At 40.4% G+C, this 25,563-nt stretch overlaps 1 protein-coding gene across 1 annotated transcript in view; it reads left to right on the top strand.

The window, feature by feature from the left end:
* Positions 1 to 18,884, top strand: part of WDR11 (WD repeat domain 11) — a 56,660-nt gene extending 37,776 nt beyond the window's left edge. Inside the window, exons 17-29 of the mRNA XM_075216315.1 lie at positions 3,208 to 3,314; positions 4,713 to 4,827; positions 6,284 to 6,455; positions 8,597 to 8,705; positions 9,270 to 9,332; positions 10,496 to 10,561; positions 11,682 to 11,829; positions 11,986 to 12,081; positions 13,469 to 13,634; positions 13,994 to 14,091; positions 14,414 to 14,559; positions 14,674 to 14,756; positions 15,935 to 18,884. Of these exons, the coding sequence (XP_075072416.1) occupies positions 3,208 to 3,314; positions 4,713 to 4,827; positions 6,284 to 6,455; positions 8,597 to 8,705; positions 9,270 to 9,332; positions 10,496 to 10,561; positions 11,682 to 11,829; positions 11,986 to 12,081; positions 13,469 to 13,634; positions 13,994 to 14,091; positions 14,414 to 14,559; positions 14,674 to 14,756; positions 15,935 to 16,086 (1,521 nt within the window). The 3' untranslated portion in view covers positions 16,087 to 18,884. The remainder of the gene's footprint in view (positions 1 to 3,207; positions 3,315 to 4,712; positions 4,828 to 6,283; positions 6,456 to 8,596; positions 8,706 to 9,269; positions 9,333 to 10,495; positions 10,562 to 11,681; positions 11,830 to 11,985; positions 12,082 to 13,468; positions 13,635 to 13,993; positions 14,092 to 14,413; positions 14,560 to 14,673; positions 14,757 to 15,934) is intronic.
* Positions 18,885 to 25,563: the final 6,679 nt, after the last annotated feature.

Here is a 25,563-nt window from a genome sequence, read left to right as displayed (position 1 = left end):
ACACACCGGACACATGGGGGTAAATGTATCAAGCTGAGAGTTTTCCGGCGGGTTTGAAAAACCAATCAGATTCTAACTATCATTTTATTTATTACATTCTACAAAATGATAGCTAGAATCTGATTGGTTGCTATAGGTAACATCTCCACTTTTCGAACCCGCTGGAAAACTCTCAGCTTGATACATTTACCCCATGGTGTTTGTATCCCAGCATTCAGGAATAAACTGTTCTTGGAGAGAATTGCTCACCCATCAGATTCTATTCGGTTTTGGGTTCTTCTATTCACTGCTTTTATAGTGACAGTACACCAAACTATTTTTTTTTATCCTAAATTACTGCTACAATTTAAATAAAAATATGTAAATTGGGCCACTAAATGACACTGTTATTTGTTATGGGTGATACTTTTGATTGAATAAAACTATGTAAGTGATGTAGCAGCTCCCATGGATGCAGAATTGTACTGCTATTTAACATATATAGAATAATTTGCTGCTCCTATGGTTCATTCTGGCTCGGACTTGTTTTACCAGCACATCCTAGAGAGGCTCAGTTGGCCTTCAAATTCCCCAGAACTCAATCCAAGTCAACACCTTGAACTCTTTGTCATGTTCCTCAAACCATTACTAAACAATTTTAGCAATGTGAGAGAGGGCGCATTATCCTACTGAAAGAGGACACTGCCATCAGGGAATACCGTTGCCATGAAGGGGGAGACTTGGTCTGAAACAATGTTTGGGTAGGTGGTACGAGACAAAGTAACATCCATATGAATTCCGGGACGTGAGGTTTCCCAGCTGAACATTGCCCAGAGCATGACACTGCCTCTGCTGGCTTGCCTCCTTCCCTTAGTGCATCCTGGTGCCATCTCTGCCCCAGGTAAAACGACACATACTCGGCCATCCATATGATGTAAAAGAAAAGGTCATTCATCAGACCAGGCCACTTTTTTTCCGTTGTTCCATGGTCCAGTTTCTGGCACTCACTTGCCCATTGTAGGTGCTTGCGGCAGTGGACAGGGGTCAGCATATTACTCTGACGGGTCTGTGGGTACGCAGCAAGCTGCGATGCACTGTGTGTTCTGACACCTTTCTATCATAGCCAGCATTAACTCTTTAAGCAATTTGTGCTACATTAGCTCTTCTGTGGGATTGGACCACATGGGCTGGCATTTTTTGCCCACGCCCATCAATGAGCTTTGGGTGCCCATGACCCTGTTGCCATTTCACCGGTTGTCCTTCCTTGGATCACTTTTGGTAGGTTTTAACCTCTGCATACCAGGAGCACCCCACACCTGCCGTTTTGGAGATGCTCTGACTCCGTTGTTTAGCCATCACAATTTGGCCCTTCTCAAAGTCGCTCCGATCCTTACGCTTGCCCATTTCTCTTTCATTTCTTCTTTGGGACACTCCTGCTTCCAACACATTGGCTTCAAGAACTGACTGTTCACTTGTTGCCTAATATATCATACCCTGTGACCGGTGCCATTGTAGCAAGATAAATGTTATTAACTTCACTTGTCAACGGTTTTAATGTGGCTGATTGGTGTATTGTGTGTGTTAACGTTGTTCTTGTCGGCTTGTCATTACCATATATTCACATCATGTTCCAGTTACTAGTTCATTTTCTAGTCTTTACTTTGCTGGTGTTGATCTCTTGGCTTAATGTACTTATTGCTGAGCTTGCTGCTGCTGGTAATATCTCCTAAAGAGCCTTGTGAATCACGCATTGTTCAGCAGGTATTGTGACTTTTATGGCAGGGAGCTGATGTAACGACAGCAATATATTGTATTAATAATATGTCTGTTGGGTTAGCTGCACATTAGCCAAGTGTGAAGATTCAGTCTAGTGGTACTCATGGGACCGGTGCAGATTGTATCAAGACCTGTAAACTTTACTAAGTTCTCTGTGCTTTAAAATGAGCAATAATAAGTGAAAACTTCTGCTGTGCAGACTGATAAATAAATGCTGGTTATTTGTAGAAACCGAGTGTATTCTTAAGGTGGACACATCGTCAATCATTTTTTTTTTGTATATTAAATCTAAATCTTTATCATTCTAGTTATTTCTTACAGAATGTTGTATTTTTTTCTTACACATGGACATTTTTTTTTTTCCTGTGTTAAACGTTCACTCTGAGTTTGTATTCAATGCTAGTGTGTACTCTTCACGAACAAGCTGCCATGCTTCTCCTCCCAGGGAGCGACCTGCATTCTGATGCAGCTGATCACACCACAGTAACTGAATACAGATGCTTTCTGTTTTTATTTTACTAATGGCTGGATATTCATGCTGTCAGGCATGTGTGTCCCAGAATCCACCCCTCTTATAAGGTCGGACATTGGATGACACCCCAACACTTCTGCTGAGTTGCCTCTATCTTAGTGTTTAGCACTTCAGCCTCACAGCACTGGGGTCATGAGTTCGATTCCTGACCATGGCCTTATCTGTGTAGAGTTTGTATGTTCTCCCCGTGTTTGCGTGGGTTTCCTCCGGGTGCTCCGGTTTCCTCCCACACTCCAAAAGCAAACTAGTAGGTTAATTGGCTGCTATTAAAATTGACCTTAGTCTCTCTCTGTGTGTGTTAGGGAATTTAGACTCTAAGCTCCAAAGGGACAGGGACTGATGTGAATGAGTTCTCTGTACAGCGCTGCAGAATTAGTGGCACTATATATTTAACTAAATGATGATGAAAGTCGTCCTCTCATGCCACACCAGCGATTTTTAAGATCTGAAAACGCTGATGCTCTAATTTTTCGCCTGTGGTGGGATAACCACATTCCTCCTCCTCTTTTCACCACTGTAGCAATTGAACAGTAGCATTTGGGCAGCTGGTAAAGCACTCGTTTTTCAAAGCGCCCATATGACATGATCATTAGGCTCGGGTCCTTGTATCCTTACTACAAATATGAGCCTGCCTTTCATACATGGGGCATTCTAGGTAAATGAGAGGGAGGAGTCCAGTACAGCAGGTCTTCTATTAAGTGGGCCCAGCCACTATGTGGAAATAAACTCTTAACTAGTGAACTCTCCTTGGCAGTTTTGTTTCATTACATGGTTTATGTGGGAATGCCGCAGTCTCTTGTTTTTACGCCTTGTCTTTAATTCAGTACTATACTTAAGTTTCATATTGTTGTGAGAGAGCTATTATATAGTACATTTTCCTGCAATACTGGATGATCTAGAACTGTGCCTGTAATCCACAGGGCAGCATGGGCAGCATCTCCTGCATTGCCTGGAAGGGAGACATCCTGGTCCTGGGAGATGTAGATGGAAATTTGAACTTCTGGGATTTAAAAGGCCGTGTCTCAAGGTGAGCTGTCAATGTCTACTCTCATAGAGCGAACACTGGTCAGGAAGGAATATGGGGTAAGCTATAACACATTCTAAAGAATAGAGTAAAATTTGAGCTCTAACAATATTTGAAAGATTATTCATAACATTTTCGAACATTCCTGGAATCTCAAATCTATTTAAATGAGTGATTATAGTGCAGTGCTATTTTACTGCTGGTTCTCATTTAAACAATGTTAAAATCATAGACTGTAGCCTGTTTTCCACGGACAGTGTGTCCTTTTACAGGTATAAAAACCTAATGTACCACATTGGCCAGAAAATAAGTGTATTTCTCCTCATATAAAGGGCACATTCATGAAAAATTGGCGCCTGGTGTCACAAAATGTGGGACTATAATTAGCACTGTTGTATCTGATTGTTATTATGTGAGTGTAAAACTGAATTTGACACTGCCATTTTTTTCCTCTTTTTATTATTTTTTTTAATAAAGTGATACAGAAGAAAGACTGGCATGAACTGTGGTTGTATAAAATGAACTTTAATTATTTCATATGTTGTTCAGCAGATGCAACTGATAGGAACACTAGCGAGCTGCTAACTGGGATTAATTACCTGGGAACCAAAAGCTATTTCGGACCATGGTTGATCTGTCTTAAAGCATAATGTACATGGGTCCTATGTCAAGCCATGATGTGTTAAGGCCATTCTTTCTAGCTGGGCCTTTTGCTATTAACAGATCTCAAGTTTTAAAATGTAATCAATGTTGGTTTTATGCAGCAGTGCCTGGCTTCAGAGTTTATTTTCTTTCTATAACCCTTGTAATAATTGGTGAATGTATTTGGGAGCCACCGTTTCCATATACGGAACATAGTTGTGCCGGGTCACGTTCTGTAGAACTGTGGCTCTGTTCATAGTAATATCTTATCCAAACTATAACTAAAATCTGTAACAGTCTTCACAATACTAAAATATAATCGTGTTCTTAAATAAGATAATATATATAGTTAGAATAAAGAAGCATAAAACTCTTGTTGATACTAATGTAAACATCCTGCTTGTGTAACTAGTCTGCATGGATGGAGAACAGGGCACTTGTCAGTGATTTAAATTCTACAAATGTGTGTTATCTCTAAAACATGGCAAATCCCACATGGATCTCTAATGGATCTGTAAGTGCTTAATTACATTGAAATAGCAAAATTAATCTGTAATTAAAATCCACCAGCATTTATAGCGAATTTTACTGCTACCTTAGTGTAGAATGTAATGTTAGTACCAGGTTATTGGCATGGCCCAGTGCTATAAACACACACATCTCACTGCTCTAAGTACGTAGCACATACTAGTTTAAAACTAATCATTTCCATTTGGTAATGATCACATATTTAATATAACATTTATATATCTGTCTCAGGGGGATCCCTACACACAGGAACTGGGTGCGAAAAATTCGTTTTGCCCCAGGAAAAGGCAACCAGAAGCTAATTGTGCTTTATAATGATGGGGCAGAAGTTTGGGATACCAAAGAGGTAAGTATTATACCAGGAGTGGGCACCGTGCTGTTGCTGATCTACAAATACACTGTGTGAATGTTGCTGATGATGTCTGATTAAAACCTGGATGTTTGGAAGGAACATACTGGTCCTAATCTGGTAGTAATCGCCATACAGCTATCAACTTAAAATGTACCTGGCAAATGCACATAGCGGAGGTCAAGGCGCATCACAAAAACCTCTGATGCCAACACACTCCTATTTTTGGAGGTGTCTGCAGAGGAGAAAAAGTTTAAACAATCCAAGACCGTGTGTAGGTGACAGCTAAGCTTTAAAGCGCCACTAGATAAAAAAAAAATAGACGTTGATCCAATAAAAGGAATTTGGTATACGTTTGTGAATTATATAAAAGTTCTACTATCCAATCAGGAGTTAAGATATTTGAATTTAGATGTAACCTTATGCAGCTTATTGCAAGATATTGTTCTATGCGTAGGTGAGCTGCAGTGCCCCCTAGTGGATTTACAGAAACGTGCTTAATCTTGGATATCTTCAGATCTGAAAAGCTCCTAAAATATGTATGTGTATGTATATATGTATGTATACATGCATATGTGTGTCTATATATATATATATATATATATATATATATATATATATATATATATATATATATATATATATCTATCTATCTCTCTCGAAGTCTATCTGGAGAGAATATTATTGGTAGCTCTTATGTCAATCACATTGCATTTTAGGCTAAGTGGTCCTTCAACAACAGTGATGGGTCAAGTTAATTATTAGATTCTTACACATTGATTATGATCTTTGGTGAATTATAATTTTATGGTTGTCAAAGAAGTAATTTGCACCATATGGTGATCTGTCATTCATCATGTGTTCTTACAGGCCACCTGTTATAAGTATAGACATGATGGTATGGAAGCACTGTCCCAATACAAGCTATACATAAAAGAGAAAAACACAATAAGTTATAAATGCGTTAAGCAGAACTCCACTTCCATTGACAACTGCTGACATAACCATCCTTTTACTTACAAGAGTGGGGAAAGGGCCCATAGAGATAATTGTGAAGGGTTAATAAGCACCTGTTTCATGGGATGATCTACCTGGAAGTGAGAGAATCTACCACAGGGTGAATTCTCTAATATCAGGAATAAATCACAATAATCAGCAACACTGATATATTGATTTTTTTTTTTATTGCATACAGCTATGTCATAGTATTGTTATGTTGCCATCAATCAATACTGTAGCGGTTACATAAGCCAAGTTTTCTATGCATGACCCATTCATTGACTGATCAGAAATATATATGAAGATAACTGTATAAATCAAAAATAACAAAGAGATTATTAACTTTCCAAATAATATTAACACGTTAAATATTTAAACATTAACAGGCATTATGTGACGGTTGACTCTACTGTAATGAGCGTTTTATGTGTTCTCTCACCCTTTCTTCATCTAGATTCAGATGGTGAGCAGCCTGCGTACTGGGAGGAATGTGAACTACCGTGTGCTGGATGTTGATTGGTGCTCATCGGACAAGGTCATCCTGGCCTGTGATGACGGCTGCATTAGAGTTCTGGAGATGTCTATGAAATCCGCTGGCTTTAGGATGGATGAACAAGAGCTGATAGGTAACCTAACATCTAGCTAGGTAACGAGGGGGCCAACAAACTGTGTGGCTAAACTTTGTATTATAGAGCGATAATTTCAAGTTGCTGCTGCTTCAATCAGTGGTAGTCATTTTCTTGGCTCATATAAACCCAACACACTAGACACCGCCAAAAATGTCACAATGACTACAACACTGGTAATGTAAAAATATCGACTAGCATGTAAGTGACAAGTAGTCCTTGCAGCACCTTTAAGTCCCTACAAATGTAAAAAGTGACTTTCCAAAACATGGACAATAACAAATGACATCATCTCGATGGTCCTAATCCAAACTGCGGTTTTAAACAGGCAATGGGTGGACCCACAGCCTGGATTACATTACACAGGCTGTGGGTTCACCCATTGCCACTTTAAAACCGCAGTTTGGATTAGGACCATTAAAAAAGTTATTTATTAGTCTCCATGTTTTGGAAAGTCGGTTTTTACATTTGTAGGGGATTGAAGGTGCCGCAAATACTACTTGTCACTTGCATGCTATTCGCTATTTGTACATTACCGGTGTTGTAGTTAGTGTGATATTTTTGTCGGTGTCCAGTGTGTCGGGTTTATAACAGCCGGGAAACCCTACCACACCTGCTCCAATTAGATATGGTAAGGATCTGGTCATTGATGGAAGTGAATGAGGTTACTGTGTTTATAGAACACTGAAAGAGTACTTATGACTATCTATTAAGACATGTTTACGAGAAAGTGTTTTGTTTAGTTGTTACAGTAAAATGCTGCAGTTATAGGAATCATGTATTATGCACAGGTGTCACTCAGTTGCCAAAACAGAACAAAAACAGAAGGATGTATAATTTTCTTATATTTTGTTATTCATTGCTTGGTTGAGACATGAATTTGTGCATTGGGCTCCTGATCACTACGCCTGCAGCATTTTCCTTCTAGTTCCCTTCCATGTGTTCCCTTCCATGTGAGTTCTGTTCAGGAGGCAACAGATGGACGACACATAAAAACAGATGTATAACTGAGCTCTTCAGACCTCTAGCATTTGATTGTTACTCAAAGCTCTAATGCTGTGATTGGCTACAGGTATATAGCCCCACCCACAACACAATATAATTTGATATGATTTATAATTTGTTGACATTTTTATACAATGGTAAATTCCAGGAAATCAAGGCTATAGGGAGGGTGTTGGTAAGCACAGTTGGCTGCAAACATCCAGGTTCAGTCCCTCTTCATATGAATATTCTGGTAGAGGGGTGGCTGCCACCGGAATAGCCAGTCTGGAGAAAATCTAGTAGTTACTGGTAGAGGGGTGAGTGCCACCGGAATAGCCAGGCTGGAGAAAATCTAGTAGTTACTGGTAGAGGGGTGAGTGCCACCGGAATAGCCAGTCTGGAGAAAATCTAGTAGTTACTGTAGTCACCCCTAGTGACTACAGTAACTACTAGATAATCTAGTAGTTACTGGTAGAGGGGTGAGTGCCACCGGAATAGCCGGTCTGGAGAAAACCTAGTAGTGACTGGTAGAGGGGTGAGTGCCACCGGAATAGCCAGTCTGGAGAAAATCTAGTAGTTACTGTAGTCACCCCTAGTGACTACAGTAACTACTAGATAATCTAGTAGTTACTGGTAGAGGGGTGAGTGCCACCGGAATAGCCGGTCTGGAGAAAACCTAGTAGTGACTGGTAGAGGGGTGAGTGCCACCAGAATAGCCGGTCTGGAGAAAACCTAGTAGTGACTGGTAGAGGGGTGAGTGCCACCGGAATAGCCGGTCTGGAGAAAACCTAGTCGTTACTGGTAGAGGGGTGAGTGCCACTGGAATAGCCGGTCTGGAGAAAACCTAGTAGTGATTGGTAGAGGGGTGAGTGCCACCGGAATAGCCGGTCTGGAGAAAACCTAGTAGTTACTGGTAGAGGGGTGAATGCCACTGGAATAGCCGGTCTGGAGAAAACCTAGTAGTGATTTGTAGAGGGGTGAGTGCCACCGGAATAGCCGGTCTGGAGAAAACCTAGTAGTGATTGGTAGAGGTGTGTGAGCCACTCTAGTTGTGAGACTGGGGGGTTTTTTTTTATTGTTTTTTTTATTACGAGGCGTAAAAAATAAAGTGTTTCACATGGGAGATCACATTGTGACTTTCTTACTTATGTTGTCAGATCCTGTCTGGTGTCCGTACCTACTGCTGCCGAGAGCATCCATGGTCCTTAAAGCTTTCTTGCTTCACCAGCCCTGGGGAGAAAAACATTCCTTAGACATTACTGATGTGTAAGTGGTTTTGTGTTACGTAAGTGTATTGCTGTATTATGAGATAAATGTAGTGAATCTCTATTGACCCTCTGTGTCTATAACTAAAGTTCTAGATTTATTTTTATTAACACAACAAGGGATGACTTTCAAGGGTTAAGCAGACTTTACAACTTGGAACCTTTTAAAAAAAATAAAAAATGATACAGATATCACTCAAATGAACATTTTACAGGTATACAGATGTGGTGGCCTGTGTATCTGCTACCTCCTCTTGTCACATTACTGAACTGTATCTCGGGTGCCACTTAGCAGTAATCTTTATCATGTCGTTCTATAATACTCAGGGCACATCAGTACAGATCGCCATGTGTCCTTTGCAGAAGAAAAACAGACATTGAACAATCATTGTCTGTAATAGGTTTTACTTGACAGTCACTTATATGTGGGCACCTCAAAGTGGCGTCTTGCAGCATCTGTTAAGTCCGGCACTGAGCCACTGGCAGCTGCTCATAAAGTGGTGTGATAAAATGTGATGATTGAAAGGTTAATAGAAGCGATTATGTCTTACTGTGTTTATTACAGTGACTATCCAGAACATGACGACATAAAGAACCTGATCCAGCAGCAGATCAACTCCTTGACCAAGTGAGTGTCAGTGGTCATGTGCGTACTGTGTGCGTACTGCTCATGTGCTCTGCAGGGACATCGCGGTGTGTCTCCAACCATCTGTCTACAGACAGTCTGTGGATGAAAGATGCATCAAGGCTGCTTTAACCCTGACACAACTTATTTTCTCCTAATATCAGCTTTTGTGCATACCCGATTGTGTTTTATACAGAATATTCTCCATTCTATGGATTAATTTACATGTTTTCAATCCAAGTACAAATGTTGTTTCCTAGATCCAGTTCCCTTATTTTGTAAAGCAACCTCTTGTGTGGCACTTTATCAAAGACCTTCACAAAATCTAAGTAGACCACATCTACTGTGCTGCAACTGGTCTAAGTTCCCACTAACTTCCTCGTAGAAACTAATTAGATTAGTTTGACATGACCTATCCCTCACAAATCCATGCTGATTCCCGCTAATAATCTTATTGCGCACCAAGTAATCCTGAATACTATCCCTTAATATACCTTCCAGTAGTTCCCCCACCATTGGTGTCGGGCTTACAGGTCTGTAATTCCCTGGTTGTGATCTCGTCCCCTTTTTAAACAACGGCACCACATCTGATATTTGCCAATCCCTTGGTACTGAGCCTGATAAGATTCAATCTTTGAAAATTAAGAATAGCTCCATAAGAACCCTTGGGTGTATGCCATCTGGACCTGGAGCTTTGTTTATCTTCATATTCTTCAGTCGCATATGGACTTTTTCCTTTGTCAGCCAAACTTCATCTAAAATTTACATTCTGCTAATCTTCTAAAACTTATATTTATATTTGTTTTAAATGATATTAGTAACTTTTATATTGCAGGGTATCTACCATGTATACTGAAGTATAGTACTATGGTGCACTATCACATATAGCACATTATATTCACCCAGAGATGGCAGACAGACGTGAGTTTTGTTCACGTTTATTATTAGGATTACTACTACATCATAGTGTGTTAGTACATCCTGGAAACTTTGGTAAAGTTAAATACTGAAACTCACAAGAAACAAGTGGAGATACACGTGTCCTAATTTATTTCATGTTCGTTGAAATTTGACTAGTTATCTAAATGCAAATCTTTCATTTATCTCAATGTTTACTGCACTGCAAGGGTTTAGTAAGTACTAATGTATTCTACTTGTCTCTTTAGTGATGTGAAGGATCTGCTCCTGGACCCAGAATTCACTGTCCTGCAGAGATGCCTACTGGTGGCCAGGTATGTTTACTTTGTGGACATTTCTGCCTTATTATCCTTGATTTACATAGCACCTCCCTATTGCACAGGGAGTATTTAATCATTTACAACATACTTGACAATTTTTAAATGTTGGCCTCCGGGGGAGAGGTGGGTGATTGGAGATTCTGGGCTACCATGCCACATGGTTTTCATGGGACCTGCAGAGTTTTTATAAAGTAAACTTTCTTTGAAGTTTCGAAGATTATTACAAAATAAAGTATCTTTTTAGAAACCATTCAGCAACCTGGGCCCTATTTACAAAATACATTTAATATATACTGCAAAACTCCTTGGTTTGGCCCAGCGCATGCCTACTTTCTGCCCTCAGAAGTGCACCTGGTTGTGCAGAGGGCCAGGCAGATCTGAAGAACAGCATTGTGCAAAATTATAATGTCGCAAAAAAGTCCAACCATCTACCACTCCTTTCACTAGATGGGACTCTTCCGCTTTTCTCCTAAACTACCGTTTTGGTTTTGCTTTATTTAAGGCTTAAATTAATCAAGTGTGAGTGACATTAGGACAGTTTTATGTACAAATACAGATGCAGATGCGCAGATTCCACAGCTGAGTTTCCTCTTTGTCTCCGCCTTTATCCGCTTTGTGAAATAACGCCACAGATATTATCACTTTTATTTACATTACTGCAGGCTTGTAATGTAATAAGTGGTTATAATTGCATCTGCGCCTTTATAACAATGTACAGTGCTGTGTACTGTAGTATTGGAGCTTCAACAAACGTAAAAACATGTTAACCAAATCTGTCTAAATGTAAAACGCACATCCTCATACATACCATTTACACGTGTCCATTGCAAGTAACCTTTTTATGTTGTGTTATATGGTTCCAGGTTTAAATAGCTAAGAAACTTATTTTACATTACCATCATCATGGGTTTCAGCTATTTTCAGTCTACGTGGATATTGCATAATAGATTCATATGCTGCACTAGACTCATTTGATTGTTCTATGGAACAACATTTGCTTTTTGTTATAGAGTAGACTCCTCATGGTTTAATGAAAAAACAAGAATTAGAAGGGACGGCGGTAAGAATAGAATTTAATATTTAGGCATCTTGTACATGTTTGTTTTTTCTGCAGGTTGTATGGGGATGAGTCTGAGCTGCATTTTTGGACTGTGGCCTCTCACTACCTGCAGGTTTTCCAGAGCGAGGCCCCTCATACCAGCATCACAGCCAGCCCCTTGGACATCTGTTATGACCTGCTGTGTGAGAACGCCTACTTCCAGGTAACATGGTCTGACATTCGTCAGGTGCTTTGTCACAATACCTAATTCCAAGTAACACGGCCCCCTCCGGAGCAGGCCTATTCTGTTCATGTGTGTCCAACACTGTGCTACAGCCATTTAAATATGTGTCTGTCCTGCTCTATTTCTTACCTGCAGAAATTCCAGCTGGACAGAATTTGTCTACAAGAGGTGAAACGTTCAAGCTATGAACACACCAGGAAATGTGCGGACCAGCTTCTCCTCCTAGGGCAGGTGGGTTCAGGCCTCCAGAATGAGTATTTCTTACATGTAGTCTGTACACCCACTTGCTGTATTCCAGAATGCGTTCATTAGGGGAATACGGTTCTATTGTATGCCTCTTAATTCTGTCTAGTGGTTAGGGTTTATGATACTACCTCCTGGGTGGGTGCCCACAGTGACAAGTCTTAATATCCTGTTAGTCCCACATAATCTTACACTGTTACCAGTGTTGTTTTTATATTAACCCAAGACTGGAATGCAGAATAGTTTCTAGAAAAATAACACACAAACTCACATTTTTGTCATACATGTAGCTAAAAATATTTACATAACATGTACCATAATTGCTGAATAGCTCAAGGAATTGTTAACATTTTGTTTCCTTTATCGTCTATGTAAATTTTCATATACACTGGCTCTTTATTTGCTGTAGTGGTTACAGTGTCTGTTGGTCACAATACTTAAGGATAGTATTGTTTGAAAGAGGTGACTCCCCTATTTCAAACAACGGGTACCCCAAAAGTTCTCCCACAGAGACCTTGTGCATTCACAGGCACCCTCCCAAAATGATAACCCCACTAAAAGACACAGTCCACCAAAACAAACACAATATATCCACAACAGTTGTTTATTCTTTCAAGCATACAGTTACACTGACAAGACTAGTTTTGCTTGTAACTATATTTAATACTAGTAACAGTTGTTCAGTGTAAAAGAGTAAAAAAGTGTCGATCTCTGTGTGTTTTGTACAGATGTGTGCTTTATCTTATCTGTCTACAGTTTATTATTGTACTTACACCTGTGTATTCATAGTGTGTCTGCTACGGTGAATGTGTGATCAGACGCGTCCCCTTATCACCACCATTTAGGCAGGGGACCTGGACTTATGTAGTGCAATCTGCTAGGAGGTGTGACGGTGCTGTCTTTGTGTTTAGCTAATGGTAGCATAGAGAGAGTATTTTACCCCTTCCCCTGGCCAGGCTGCCATTGGGGAACACAACAAAGCTAATTATTGCATGGAGCGGGTGTAGTAAAGGTGCGGAGCATGAACAGGACCAGCTTCCATCCACGACCAGGTCCTGTCTCAGGAATTAAGGGTTTTTGTTTTGTATTATGATTCTCTATGAAATCAGATTGAATGTTTTCTAACCTAACCAATCTACCATTCGCTCATATTCGATCACCCATATCCATATCCTTAACCCTATTCTGATGCTTATTCTGAGCTACTGGATCAGTGACCAATATGGCCACATAAATGGGTGGGCAAATGATGAGATCCAGCCATTCGGTGAATGAAAATGATTATTTATGGCTCCATTAGGCCTTTAAGTGCCTTTGAAAGATGTTACAACACTGACATTTATATGGCAGTGACTCTCTGCATCTTGTTCTACAGACAGACCGAGCTGTACAGCTACTACTAGAGACCAGCGCTGACAACCCACAGTATTACTGTGACTCGCTGAAGGCCTGCCTGGTGACCACAGTCACTTCCTCTGGACCCTCTCAGAGCACCATCAAATTGGTGGCAACCAACATGATAGCCAATGGAAAACTAGCAGGTACATCCTCACCGTCTCCCTGGGTGATTGTGACTCTGATTTGTTTAGATTTATTATATCTTATATAGCAAGTTAAGACATCTGGAATCAATGATGATGAATATAGATGACGACTGCCAATGACCAGCAGTGAGGAAAGTATTGTATAGTTACCTGATCTTACAGAACAATGTGTAATTTCCAATCCTACCATTAGTAATATCTTATATAATTTATTATTAGGGATGCTGTTGTGGAGGACAGATTTAAGGAACCACATCTATAAATATATTAGATTGTGCAGATTTTCTTTAGTAAAGTGTTTAGTGTGTGGTAGTTATACAACCTGTCTGAGCTCCTTGCCTGGTTACCATTCACAGAGGGGGTGCAGTTACTTTGCCTGATAGACAAAGCTGGAGATGCATGCCGCTACCTGCAAACCTATAATGAGTGGAACCACGCCGCCTGGCTTGCAAAGGTTAGTAGTCACAGTTAATGCTACACTATATGCTATAGTTCAGGTCCAGAGGTGCAACAACACACACAAGATGGTGATTCACGTGCAATCAGAGCTCTTGTAGGAATCTTTTCTTCTGTACACAGATTAATAATCAGAAACAGCTCATCTGTGCGTCTACAAGAGCCTTGCATTAATGTAGAAGCTATGTAATGGCTTCTGCTAAATTTACAAAAAAATAAGTCACCATAACAAATTGGTAATGCTATCCAATCAGATTACATTTTACACAATGGCCGACGTTTGAGAAACATTCATCACCTGACCTTCAATTCTCTATCAGGTGCGACTGAACCCAGAGGAATGCGCTGAGGTCATGAAGCGTTGGGTTGACCATCTCTGTTCACCACACATCAACCAGAAATACAAAGCAATCCTTGTTCTCCTTTCTCTGGGCTGCTTCAGGAAAGTAATTGAGATGCTGCACAGGTAACTTGTTTTTCTCCAGATAATAAATATAAAATGTTACGTGGCTTTCAGGCTGTTGTTGAACTACAAGTACAAGAATCCTTATATTCAGTGTGATTTTCTGCTGTTTTTCAGCATGAGGTGCTTTGATCGCGCTGCCTTGTTTTTGGAAGCCTGTCTGCAGTGCTCAGCAATTGAAATGAGTGATGAGACTAATATCCTTTTATTTGCTGCTGAAGGTAATCTGAATAAAGCTCAACACAACCCTTTATGTACAGGACTGAATTGTGGCTCAGTAGTTATGGGCACAGTTCATCCCATTTATGTATCAGTATTTTTCTGGTCTTTAATTACACTCTGGAATTGGGATACGCAGATTAAGACTCTACAGCCATTGATTAAGTACAACTTCTCAACAATAGCCATTGGCACGTGGGTCCTATGCTGCCCACAGTTATTACACCTGAAATATAGTTATACTATGTAGCTTTTTAGGTAGAAGTATTTACATGTACAAATATTGCAGAGATGTATTCATGCTGCCGAATCTGTCCTGTGCTACTTCAGTTATAAGTTTCCCAGTTCCGACTGAAGAGATGTGTTCCCATAGCTTGATGTTGCCATCTTCATACTGCACTGTAGACAACTGATTAGATGGTAATATCACAGTACTTGTATTAAAGCCCTAAAAGTTCTGTTTTCCTGTTATCCGGCACAAAAACATTTTCCCACATTTTCAACTTGATCACTCATTCTTGGTCAAATTTGAAATGAATATAATTATAATTACTAGTCAGACATAGGATTTTCTCATAACGCATTTCCTCACTCTCACGGGTGCTACTTATAAAGAACCATTTTCACTACAGCCTTTCACTTATCAGTCCAGTGACTGTGGTGTAAACAGTGTTGCTTTGTCCGTGTAGGTTCACACGGGGTCCTACAGTAATGATCCCCACACACAGACTTGGCAACATAAATGGTTTCTAATCTGTGTAAACAGATCCGGCTCATACAAGGGCCGTCAGTGTGGTCAGTACACACAGGTTCACCATGGTCATTTGCAGACCAACTTTATGCCTGACAATAATATTTCTGCTGATGTCCTTGATGAACATCGGTCCTGGCTCTTTAAGCGATTCAACGGGCTCTGGTATTTTTACAAACTGACTATTGTATTCTACATTATTTTACTCATCCCGGAGGTAGTTATTTGTATCTTCTTAATGATTTTCCCTTGTGTGATTGCTGGATGAAAATTTGAGCTATCGCATGTCCTTGTCAATGTCTGACTAATAGTGATTTATTAAGCTGTATTGCGAACTGTTCTCTGTTTACTGTGCTGTGAGTGCTTGCTCATTTACACACTTGTTTTCCCTTAACACCTTCTCACATAAACTCCTCTCCACGGTGTTTGCAGACTATGCGCGCAGCCTGCGCGCTATAGGATTCACCCAGGGAGCTCTGCGATTCTGCCAGAAGGCCGGAGATGCTGGTTCAGAGTTACTGTCTGAGCTTCAGAGCCACAAGTCTGAGAAAGAGAACTGAGGGTGGAGTGCACGACCTCTCTACTAAGGACAATAAAACTGTTCACACTGGTAAATAATGGAATAGGTTGTAGTCCATGGAAGAAGCTAGTGAGCATTGATGGTTACAACAGAGCATTGTCTCTAACACACTGACACCTTCTTCCCCTTGTGTTCCTCCAACATTGGCCATGGATCTTCTCGTAATATTTATAGAGATGACCGTGGACCGTACAACACCATGACTAACATTCCAATATCGCCTCATTCCCGACTGAAGCTTCCACACGGTGTATAAGGTAGAAGCAGACAGACGCGTTTCTCCACGCAGTGTCACGCTGCAGCGCCAGAACGAATGAGTGGAGACCTCTAATGCTTCATGGTAATTTCCACCGAGCTTTGCTATACATATGTTGTGTACTGGCCGAGGGTTCATAGAAGGATTCTATGGCCAGTATTTAGAATATATCCTCTTACAGAGCCATTTGTTTCCTGCACCATCTCTTTTCCTTCTATAAACGATCAGTGTTTACTATACAAGAGGTAATGTGTACACCTCACTGGGGATATATGCAGTGAAAATGACAACCAAGCAAGCCTGGCAAACACCAGTGGGTGTCAGAACTCAACAAGCACCTTAGTAAATGGCAAGTAACTGTTTTGCACGATCCTTTTTTTCTTTACCATCAAGAGTAAGAGGAGGGGAACAATCATATGACCATGTACAAAATAAATGCAGCAGCTAATTGTAAATAGAAATATACTGCTGAATAGTGCTATTTTACCAGATTCTTCTATAAACCGGCCGGAGGAGTGTTAAAATGACTGCAGTGCACAAGAACAATTGTGATGACAGTCTATAAGCACAGCCTGCGGGTCAGAACGATTTTAACGCTTGTTAAACATGTCCACAGATGGTCTCTAACGGCAGATTTTATAGGCATTCTCTTTCCTATGTGTGAATAATAGGTAAAGGACCATTGGCCACACTGAAGCTGCTCCGTAAAGAAGGTTATTGTATCTGCTGAAAATCTAGTATCATTCCTGCATTAGAACAAGACTCATCTGGTTTCCAGACCAGTAAATGTGAGAATACATATGTGGCCTTTTTGCCTATGATTTGTTAAGTTGTATTTGCAAACACAACTTTGTACAGTATGTTCGTGCTGCAGAATGTGTGCGTCTGTAATGTAATAATGATAATGGATCCTCCCTGATGTAGACTAAACCATATTGGAAGTCACAGGGGTGATTTACTAATACTGCGCAAAAATTCTGGTGTGCGTTAACACATAGCAACCAATTCTCAATCCGTTATATCTAGTAACGTTAGATCAGTAAATCTGCATTTGTGCATCATGTTAGTAAGTCTCCCCCACAGAGTTGTTCTGGCTCTTTACAGCTCAATGTGACTTAAGGTATTGTTTGTTTCTCCAATGAATACTGAAGCGATGACATCACTAATTACTGTGTATATGGTATACTACTATATAGTTACTTCCAAGATTAAATTTACTAATCTGCAAAAACTTAAACGTGCTATATCTATATTTTGGCATTCAATTTGTATTTTTGTTTTTGGTGTCTTTATAGTAATTTAAATTTGTGATTTATCATATCTATTTATGATACTTTAAGCCTTGTTTGCTAATGAATGATGTAAGCATAATGAGTCCTTTAAAAGGGGTTCTGTCATCCTGATTCGTGCCACCTCCGACAGACAGAGTATCTTACATGAGAGCTCAGGAGCGATATGTTCTGTGTTGGCTGGCAGCCTCAGTATAGAATATCTTGTGTATTCCTGGACTGTTGATCACTGCTTGTGTGCTCTCGTTTCCAGTAATAGCGGAGGATCACACACCTGTTTGGGGGGCATTACTTAGAGAGCCCCTATAAATACACTTATAGACAGTAGATTCTTCCTGGGGATAGAAATCAAAACAGAGTTAATCCTTTTGCAGTGAAAATAGAAATGCATCAGTCCATGTAAAAGGCAGACTTTACTGTAATACATTTCTCATGTAAGTGCTAAGGGCACCTTCACCAATATATACACACAACAAAACTACCCCCAGGAAACAAAGTGTGTAATAACTTATACGGTACTAAACTTCAAGGATGTTTACAGTGGTGCCCAGATAGACTTTATTTGTATTGCTTTTAAAGCCTATATGAAGCACTTTGGTGCTCCTAAACATTCATTTGGATGAGATTTTATTCAAAAACCACAATGCCCATGAGAACATGAAAGTGGCTGGCATGTAACGTGAGGACTATCTCCTTCCCCTCTCTGCTGGGTGCTGCATGAAGAGAGAACACACCTAACAGGAGACAGAAAACATCTGTCTGGATGGAGCCCAAGGACTCATTTACATTGGAGGTTGCGTAATGTCTGCATGTTTACTACATGTAGATGTACTTGGCGGCGTTTGATTTTTGGTCTGTTTTGTCAGCGGTTAGTGTCACAGTGCTGCGTTTTTTGAGCACTTTTTCATGCATTTTATGTGCTTATTTCTATACTGCATTTTATAGTCATTTGGGACCTTAATAGTTTTCCATGTTGCATGGCAAAACTTTAACAAATGCAACAAATAAAACAAAAACCTAAATTGCTTATATAAATAATTCCATAGCAATCAATGATTTAAAACCATGACTCGTTTTACAAACATATAAGCACATTTTTAATGCATGCAAAGTGATTCAAATGCAGAAAAGACACGCTTGTGTAGACAAGCCTCAAGGATTTGAAACCATTCCATAACTAATCTTTGTTTTTTGTTTTTTTGTTTAAATTAATGTAATAAAGACATGAAGTTATTCTTTGGTCTGTCCATATTTATTAGTGATTCATTTCATGAAAGTAATGCTGCAACGTACGTTGATCAGAGGTACTTGTGTTGTTAAATGACAAATGTTCTTTATTTTTCAATAGGTATTTACGCATGTAACAGACATCACTTGGGATACTTTACAAATATGGAGGCTTCAATTAAATAATCTCAGTCTTAAAACCGGTGGTAGTCATTTTTGCGACATAAATAACACTGATACTACTTAACCCAACACCGTGATGATGAAACTGTGATTCCCGACATCTTCATATCGGGAATCACAGTTTTGTCATCACGATGTCTGGGTAAGTGTCTGTGTTATCAACATCAATATTTAGTCCCCAGCCCCTTAAAACAACTATACTGTGATTTGTAGCCTGCTTTAATTTAAATATATAAAAATGTCACACAATGTAGTTAAATCATATTAAAACAAGAAAAAGCCACCAGTTACAGAAAAGTTAGAGTTTAACAGGAGTGATAGAGATGGAGTAACAGACTCTGAGCTCTGTCATAGAGCGTGAGGTTTGTCTAAGAAACCCAATCTAGAGGAACTGTTGTGTTGGGACTAGAGCAGTCAAAATGGGAAAATCTAAATGTACAGCAGCGCCATCTACAGGCTCAACCACCAAATGCGGGGAGGTGAGCCACACGTAAATCATAAGTTCTAACAATTCTATAAAGAAAGGGAGTTTGAAGGCACCAAGCATGTTCACAGTACAGTCTACCATAGACCTTATTTGGAATTGTGGGTTTAAAACTGCGTCTCGCATGCTAAGTTTGCATTTGATGATTCATTATAATTAGTGTTTCTCTTTCCTACCATTGGGGGGCACTGGGAGACATTGGGGTATAGTAGATGGGACTAGGAGCTTAGGCACTTATCGTACATGTTTGATCCCCACACTCCTCCCCTACTATGCCCTCCTCTCTTGCACAGACCTCAGTTTTTTGCTAAGTGCCTAGGGGAGAGGTAACTTTTGTATAGGCTCCTGCCTATACTTTAGATAGTTTTTTAGTTTTCATGTTTTTATTTTATTCCTTTCCTTTTCAGGTGCAGCGCAGGGACCTCAAAAGTCCCAGGAGAGTGAATAGCCTGTTTGATTCCTTCACTCTGGGGGTCCCTGCGGATGGGGAGCAGCAGTCTTCCAGCTCCCTTACCCCTCACACAGATGCCAGCATTCTGCCCCTAGACAGAATGAGCTGCTAAAGGGTCCTTACATTTTTAGCCTGCGATATCGGCAGGACATGACCAAAGGATCACAAGTCGGATGGGAGTGAAGCAGTTAATAGCACGTCCTCCCGCTCTGACTGAATTGCTGGATTTTCCCCCTAAGCAATGAGCAAGGGGCACAGGTCACTCTCCAGAGAACCAGTCAGACAACTGCAGGTCTGGGCATCTAAATTTTATACCTGTAGCTTTTGGCGCCAACCGACAGCCATATTATAGATGGGCTGTTCGGCTGCGCATGGAAGCGACCATTAGAAAGCAAGTTTGGGAGCGGAACTTCCCCCTTCATCTACGGTTTTCGGCGGGCTTCAGCAGTCGACAGCCATTTTCTGCACCTGGTGCAGTTATACACATAGCGCTGCACACTTCCCTACTCGGCCTCTTCTAAAGGTACCTCCTGTATTTTGTGGACCATTTTAATGTTTAAAAGGTGTTTCTTCCTGAATATTCTGTTCTTTAAAAAGACAGATCTGCTTTCAGGGAGTGAATGGCTAATAATAATAATTCTGTAACACTTTTCCTATCCTTGCATTATGTCTAAAAATGGGAATTCCAGGGGTAAGACACCCGCTGGTACATCTGTTACTGCAGTATACATGTGCCAAAAGGATTAGATACAGATTTATTCTGGGACACTTTTCCTAGCATTGCATTATGTCTGAAAAGGTGATCTTCCAGGGGAGGGTTACGGACCCGCTGGTATGTCTGTGCTGCATTATATATGTGCTGAATGTCATTTTTATATTATCTTTTGGACAGCTAAACCCGGATGCTCTATGTGTAGTTTACGATGCTAGGGTCTACGAACAATATACTCCCACTCAGGTGTCAGCAGCTATGGAGCAGCCGGTCTGGGCTAAATCACTGGCAGCATCAATGGCCGAACTCACTAAGGTGATGTTAGGGTCCGAAAAGGTAAGTGAACCCCCCTTTTTCTAACACTTCTACACACATTCAGGCTGCACAGTTCATATCTGTCGCAGGCAGATCTTCCCAGACAGAAGCGGCTATGCCATTATATTTACCTGAGTCCACCCAGCCAGAGGCACATTTTCTCACCATCTCGCAGGGATAAACATATTTTTTCGGTTGTTGTTAAAAAAAAAAAAGGTCAGAATCAGGATTTGGTTCATTCCTTAGCAGAGTATGACTAGTTGGCTCTTAATTTACAGAGGAAGAGACCATTAGCTCTGAGGATTTCACATCCTCTCTCAGGGTGGATAATCTCATCCTAAGCATCAGACGTACTTTAGGCTTTATGGAACTTGATCCTGCAGCCCCATCTGCACTCGCACTATTTAGGAGACCCTCTCTTCAAATGATGGGCATGGTGTCTGATTCTTGGCAGAAGCAAAATAAACAATTTATCAGGCTGGAGTAATAGATATACCAGCGCTCACCCTAAATGAATAAGCTGCCAAATGGGGAACAAGGAGAGGTGATCTCTAAATCTCTGCATATAATTTTTTGTATTTGTCAATGTGTCTGCAGACCTTGTTTTTATTTAGCTTTTGCAAATATCATTGCTTATACATGTGTTTGTCTTTATAAATTTACTCATTTATCCTTTACATCTCTGTCTCTGCATTACTATTTTACACTAGCGCCGGGGACTGTTGTTATATATTAATTTATCAGGCTGGGCAGATTTAAATCTCTTTATCCTGTCCTGGAAGAGGAGTTAGTTAAATGGGCTAGACATCCCTGTTGCTCGTCTTTCCACTACTTCTGCGATCCCTACGCATGGCAAGCTACCTGGAGGGCTCTCTACGGGCCCCCTTCTGACAAGAATTGTGACCTTGTCCTTCGTTCAGAATAAGTGGCGGCAGACAGTTTGTTTAGACACAACTGGGTCATAGCTTGGGTTAATAAAGCTAACCAGCTATTGTAAGAACAGTTTAAGGAATCCAGGAGAGGTACCCAAGGTCCATTGGAGGTAAGAGTACCTCTTTCCGTTGGCTCCACCAGGCTCACAAGGATGGCTTCAATCCTTTCGTTCCTTTGAGGTTGGGGTGCCCCATTGCGTGGTCACTCCTCGACTCTCAGTGGAGTATATAGTACAGGCAGAGGGGCACTTAAGCGAAGAGCCTCTAGGCCTGGTGACGTTCCCAAGGTTGGAGGTTTTATTCCAACTTATTCCTGGACCACAGTCAGGCGGGTCCTTCCGTCCCATTTTAAACTTGCAGTCTCTCAACAGGCAAGTCAGAATTCTCTGGTTTGAAGGTAGTCTCTGCGCACAGTCATTACAGGCAGGGAACTGGAAGAGTTCCTGGTCTCCTTAGACATCAAGAGGCTCTTCTTACATGTAACAATGTGGAGGGGACACCAGGGTCTCTTCCATTTTGCGGTACAGTATTTTCAGTTCCAGTGACACGATCTTTGGCTGCAAGGTGTTGCGCGTAGCATTTCCAGAGCAATTCCTTCCCTAGAGGCAGCTTTGGTATGTCTCGCAGTGTCCCTTTGCTCTGAAAGTAGTTCCATTATTGGTTCTATTTTGGACTTGTTTACCCTTTCTTCTCTGCTTGGTTATACAAAACTGAGGTCTGTGCTTGAGAGGAGGGGCATAGTAAGGGAGGAGAGTGGGGATCAAACATGTATGGTGAGTGCCTAAACTCCTCATCCCACCTACTATGCCCTAATGTTTCGCAGTGTCCCCCAATGGAGTTAGAGAAATAGATTTTACGGTGAATAAAAATCCTCTTTCAACCTTTTTTATTTAACATCATATATTTGTTGACCAAAATATTTATTTTTATTTTTTTATTTACAGTAGTTAACATTTCAATTCTACCACGGACGAACCTGTTTCACTTTCTCGATTTGAATAGTTCTAAAAATGCCAGAAACTTTTCTTGTGTTAGAACAGATTCGTCAAAACTGCTTCAAGAATCAAAACAGGGGTGGTTCAAGCATTTTTACCAAAGACTTAAGACGACGTTAACTGCTTTTTTTTTTTTTTTACTCTATTTGTTGTGATTTTTGGGTGTTTGTGCGCCTTTGAAAGCTACACTGGAGCGGGGACTAATGTGTCAAATTAAAATCACTGATTGTACAGCACATTCCATATTGCAGGTGGTAAGGGGGTTATTGGATACACTCAGACAGTACTTATCAGCTAAGCAAAAAAATTAAAGCATGTTGGTGTCCGTTTGGGGTTAATTTCTATATATCGTAACAGCTCCTACAATTTTATAATTGGAACATTAATATCGCAGTAGACAAATGAATGGAGAAAAGTAAAAGTAATGTTTTTTTCATGCTTACATTCTTTGAAAAGGGATCTCTAGAAGATCATAACTCTCTACACAATATATTAAAGAAGTTATGCTCAGTCTGCCCTCTAGCTGTTGTCAGACTACAACTCCCAGAATCCTCTACACCCTCCTGCCTCTTTCCATTATTTGTATTTCCAGCCATGGAAGTTTCCAGGTATAAATTAGGATATTTACTTTACTGCTCTTACCACATGTGCTTTCTGTGTCCTGGCCCTCACTTCACAGATGTTGCAGAGAGGTGTGATGGATTAGGCTCAGGAACAAGTGACCAGTTTAGGTAAACACCCTGAAGTCTAAGAGGAGGAGGAGAACTTGCTGGAGAGCAACTTGCGCTTCCCGATCTTGTTAACAGGAAAGCAGATGAGCGTGGAGATTTCCCTCCAGGCCAATTCTTCAGGACAAAATCATGATACAACTCTAACAATATGTGCAATGCTCAATATAAATGTTTTCTCCCATTAACTGTAGAAGGCTGTTCCAGAGCTCTTGCAGTTGTCTCCAGATCTAGACGGTTTGTGAGATGCTGTACAGTAAATCACAGTATAACAATTGTAAACGATAAGGTATTGTATGAGGCTGTCTAGACTCTAATGTGCGTATTAATAAACTGCTATATGGAACCAGGCTGCAAACTTGCAGATCACCTTATATCCGGGCAGGTTTTCAGAGCTATAAAACCCATTTACCTACTCTGCTTGAACAGCTGGCTAAATAGTAAAGGTATGTCATGGACGAAGAGCTATTCATCTTCATTCTGCCATGGGGCAAAGCGTCAAGGAGCAGAGAGAGTAACAACTCTTATTCACAAGAGGTTTTGAAGAAGTCACAGGAATTACTACAATGGCCTCTGTTCGCTTTGAGATGAGTGAAATGATGACAGTTACACTAATAGGGAACACTGGTCCCTACAACATAACTTATATCACTAGAGAGAGCAGCAGCAGTCACTCTATGTAAAGATACGGCTCTATCATTTACAGTAGAAGGTTGCTATATATATATATATATATATATATATATATATATATATATATAATATATATATATATATATATATATATATATACTGTTTATTGATGTGATGACATCACTATTCCCAACTTATGCTGGTTGCATTATTTTTATATATCCATTTTCTAATATAAGAGGCCCTAAAACATTAGTCCTGCCCCCTATGCTTCCTGCACTAACACTGCTTTAACCCTTTTCCGTGCAGCAGATTTTACAGGGAGCTTTGCTGTTCTTCCATTCACGTCTATACATAAAGACTTGTAAGCAGTTGAAATAATCTGTTTTACACGTTGTAAACCCCGCTGTAAGCTCTCCCATGGGACCCCACCTTACATTAATTGGCCTAAATCCGCGAGTTGCCCCTTGTATTCAGTATAGGAAGCGATTGTGTGTGATTGTTCAGCACACAGCCAGTTCCTTGACCTTAAGTCAAATACAACAGGACATCAGTTCACCTCCCTTCTGGTCTAAGCACATTTTAATTTTTAAGCTTTATTTTTAAAGGATGGGGGGCATTCTGCCATTCACCTCCAACATACACACAAGTAACAGGGCAAGTGTGTCCTGGTGACAGTGGATGGAATTGCAGCTCTAATGGAGAATGTAGTGGCTGAGTATATCTGCCACAGATATGTGACTCTGCACATTCGTTTTGGAGCTAGATCTGGTTTCACACGATGGTCTTGATGTCAGGTATGGGACACTTCAGAGCCTGCACGCCTAGATATAAACCTGCTGTGCTGGCATATGGTGGTTATAAGATATCTTATAAACCAATTACTATACCACACATTACAGGCACACCTCATTAACACTATCACATGCTTAATTGGGTACACCGTGATGAGGTAAGCAAGCTTACCATTATGTGCTATAAGTTTGCCTTATAACTAAACCTAATGTTCCCCCAGTGGGCATAAAGCCATACTTTACAGTCAAGTGCATTCACTCAATATGCATAATGCCATGGGGACTTTTATTCATTTTATTTGCTACAGAAGAGTGATATAAGGTCTGTCTACATCTGATACAACAGAAAAACTAATGTGTCTATGATAAAAGTTAGCGCACTTTTTGTATTCAGAATTTTTCCGGTTCATCCATTAGTATAGTTTCCCTTCATCAGGAGCTGTACTCCTCCTTCTGAA

This window comes from Mixophyes fleayi, chromosome 6 (assembly GCF_038048845.1).
Source record: "Mixophyes fleayi isolate aMixFle1 chromosome 6, aMixFle1.hap1, whole genome shotgun sequence".
Classification (NCBI taxonomy): Eukaryota; Metazoa; Chordata; class Amphibia; order Anura; family Limnodynastidae; genus Mixophyes; species Mixophyes fleayi.
This window is presented reverse-complemented; position numbering and strand designations above follow the sequence as displayed.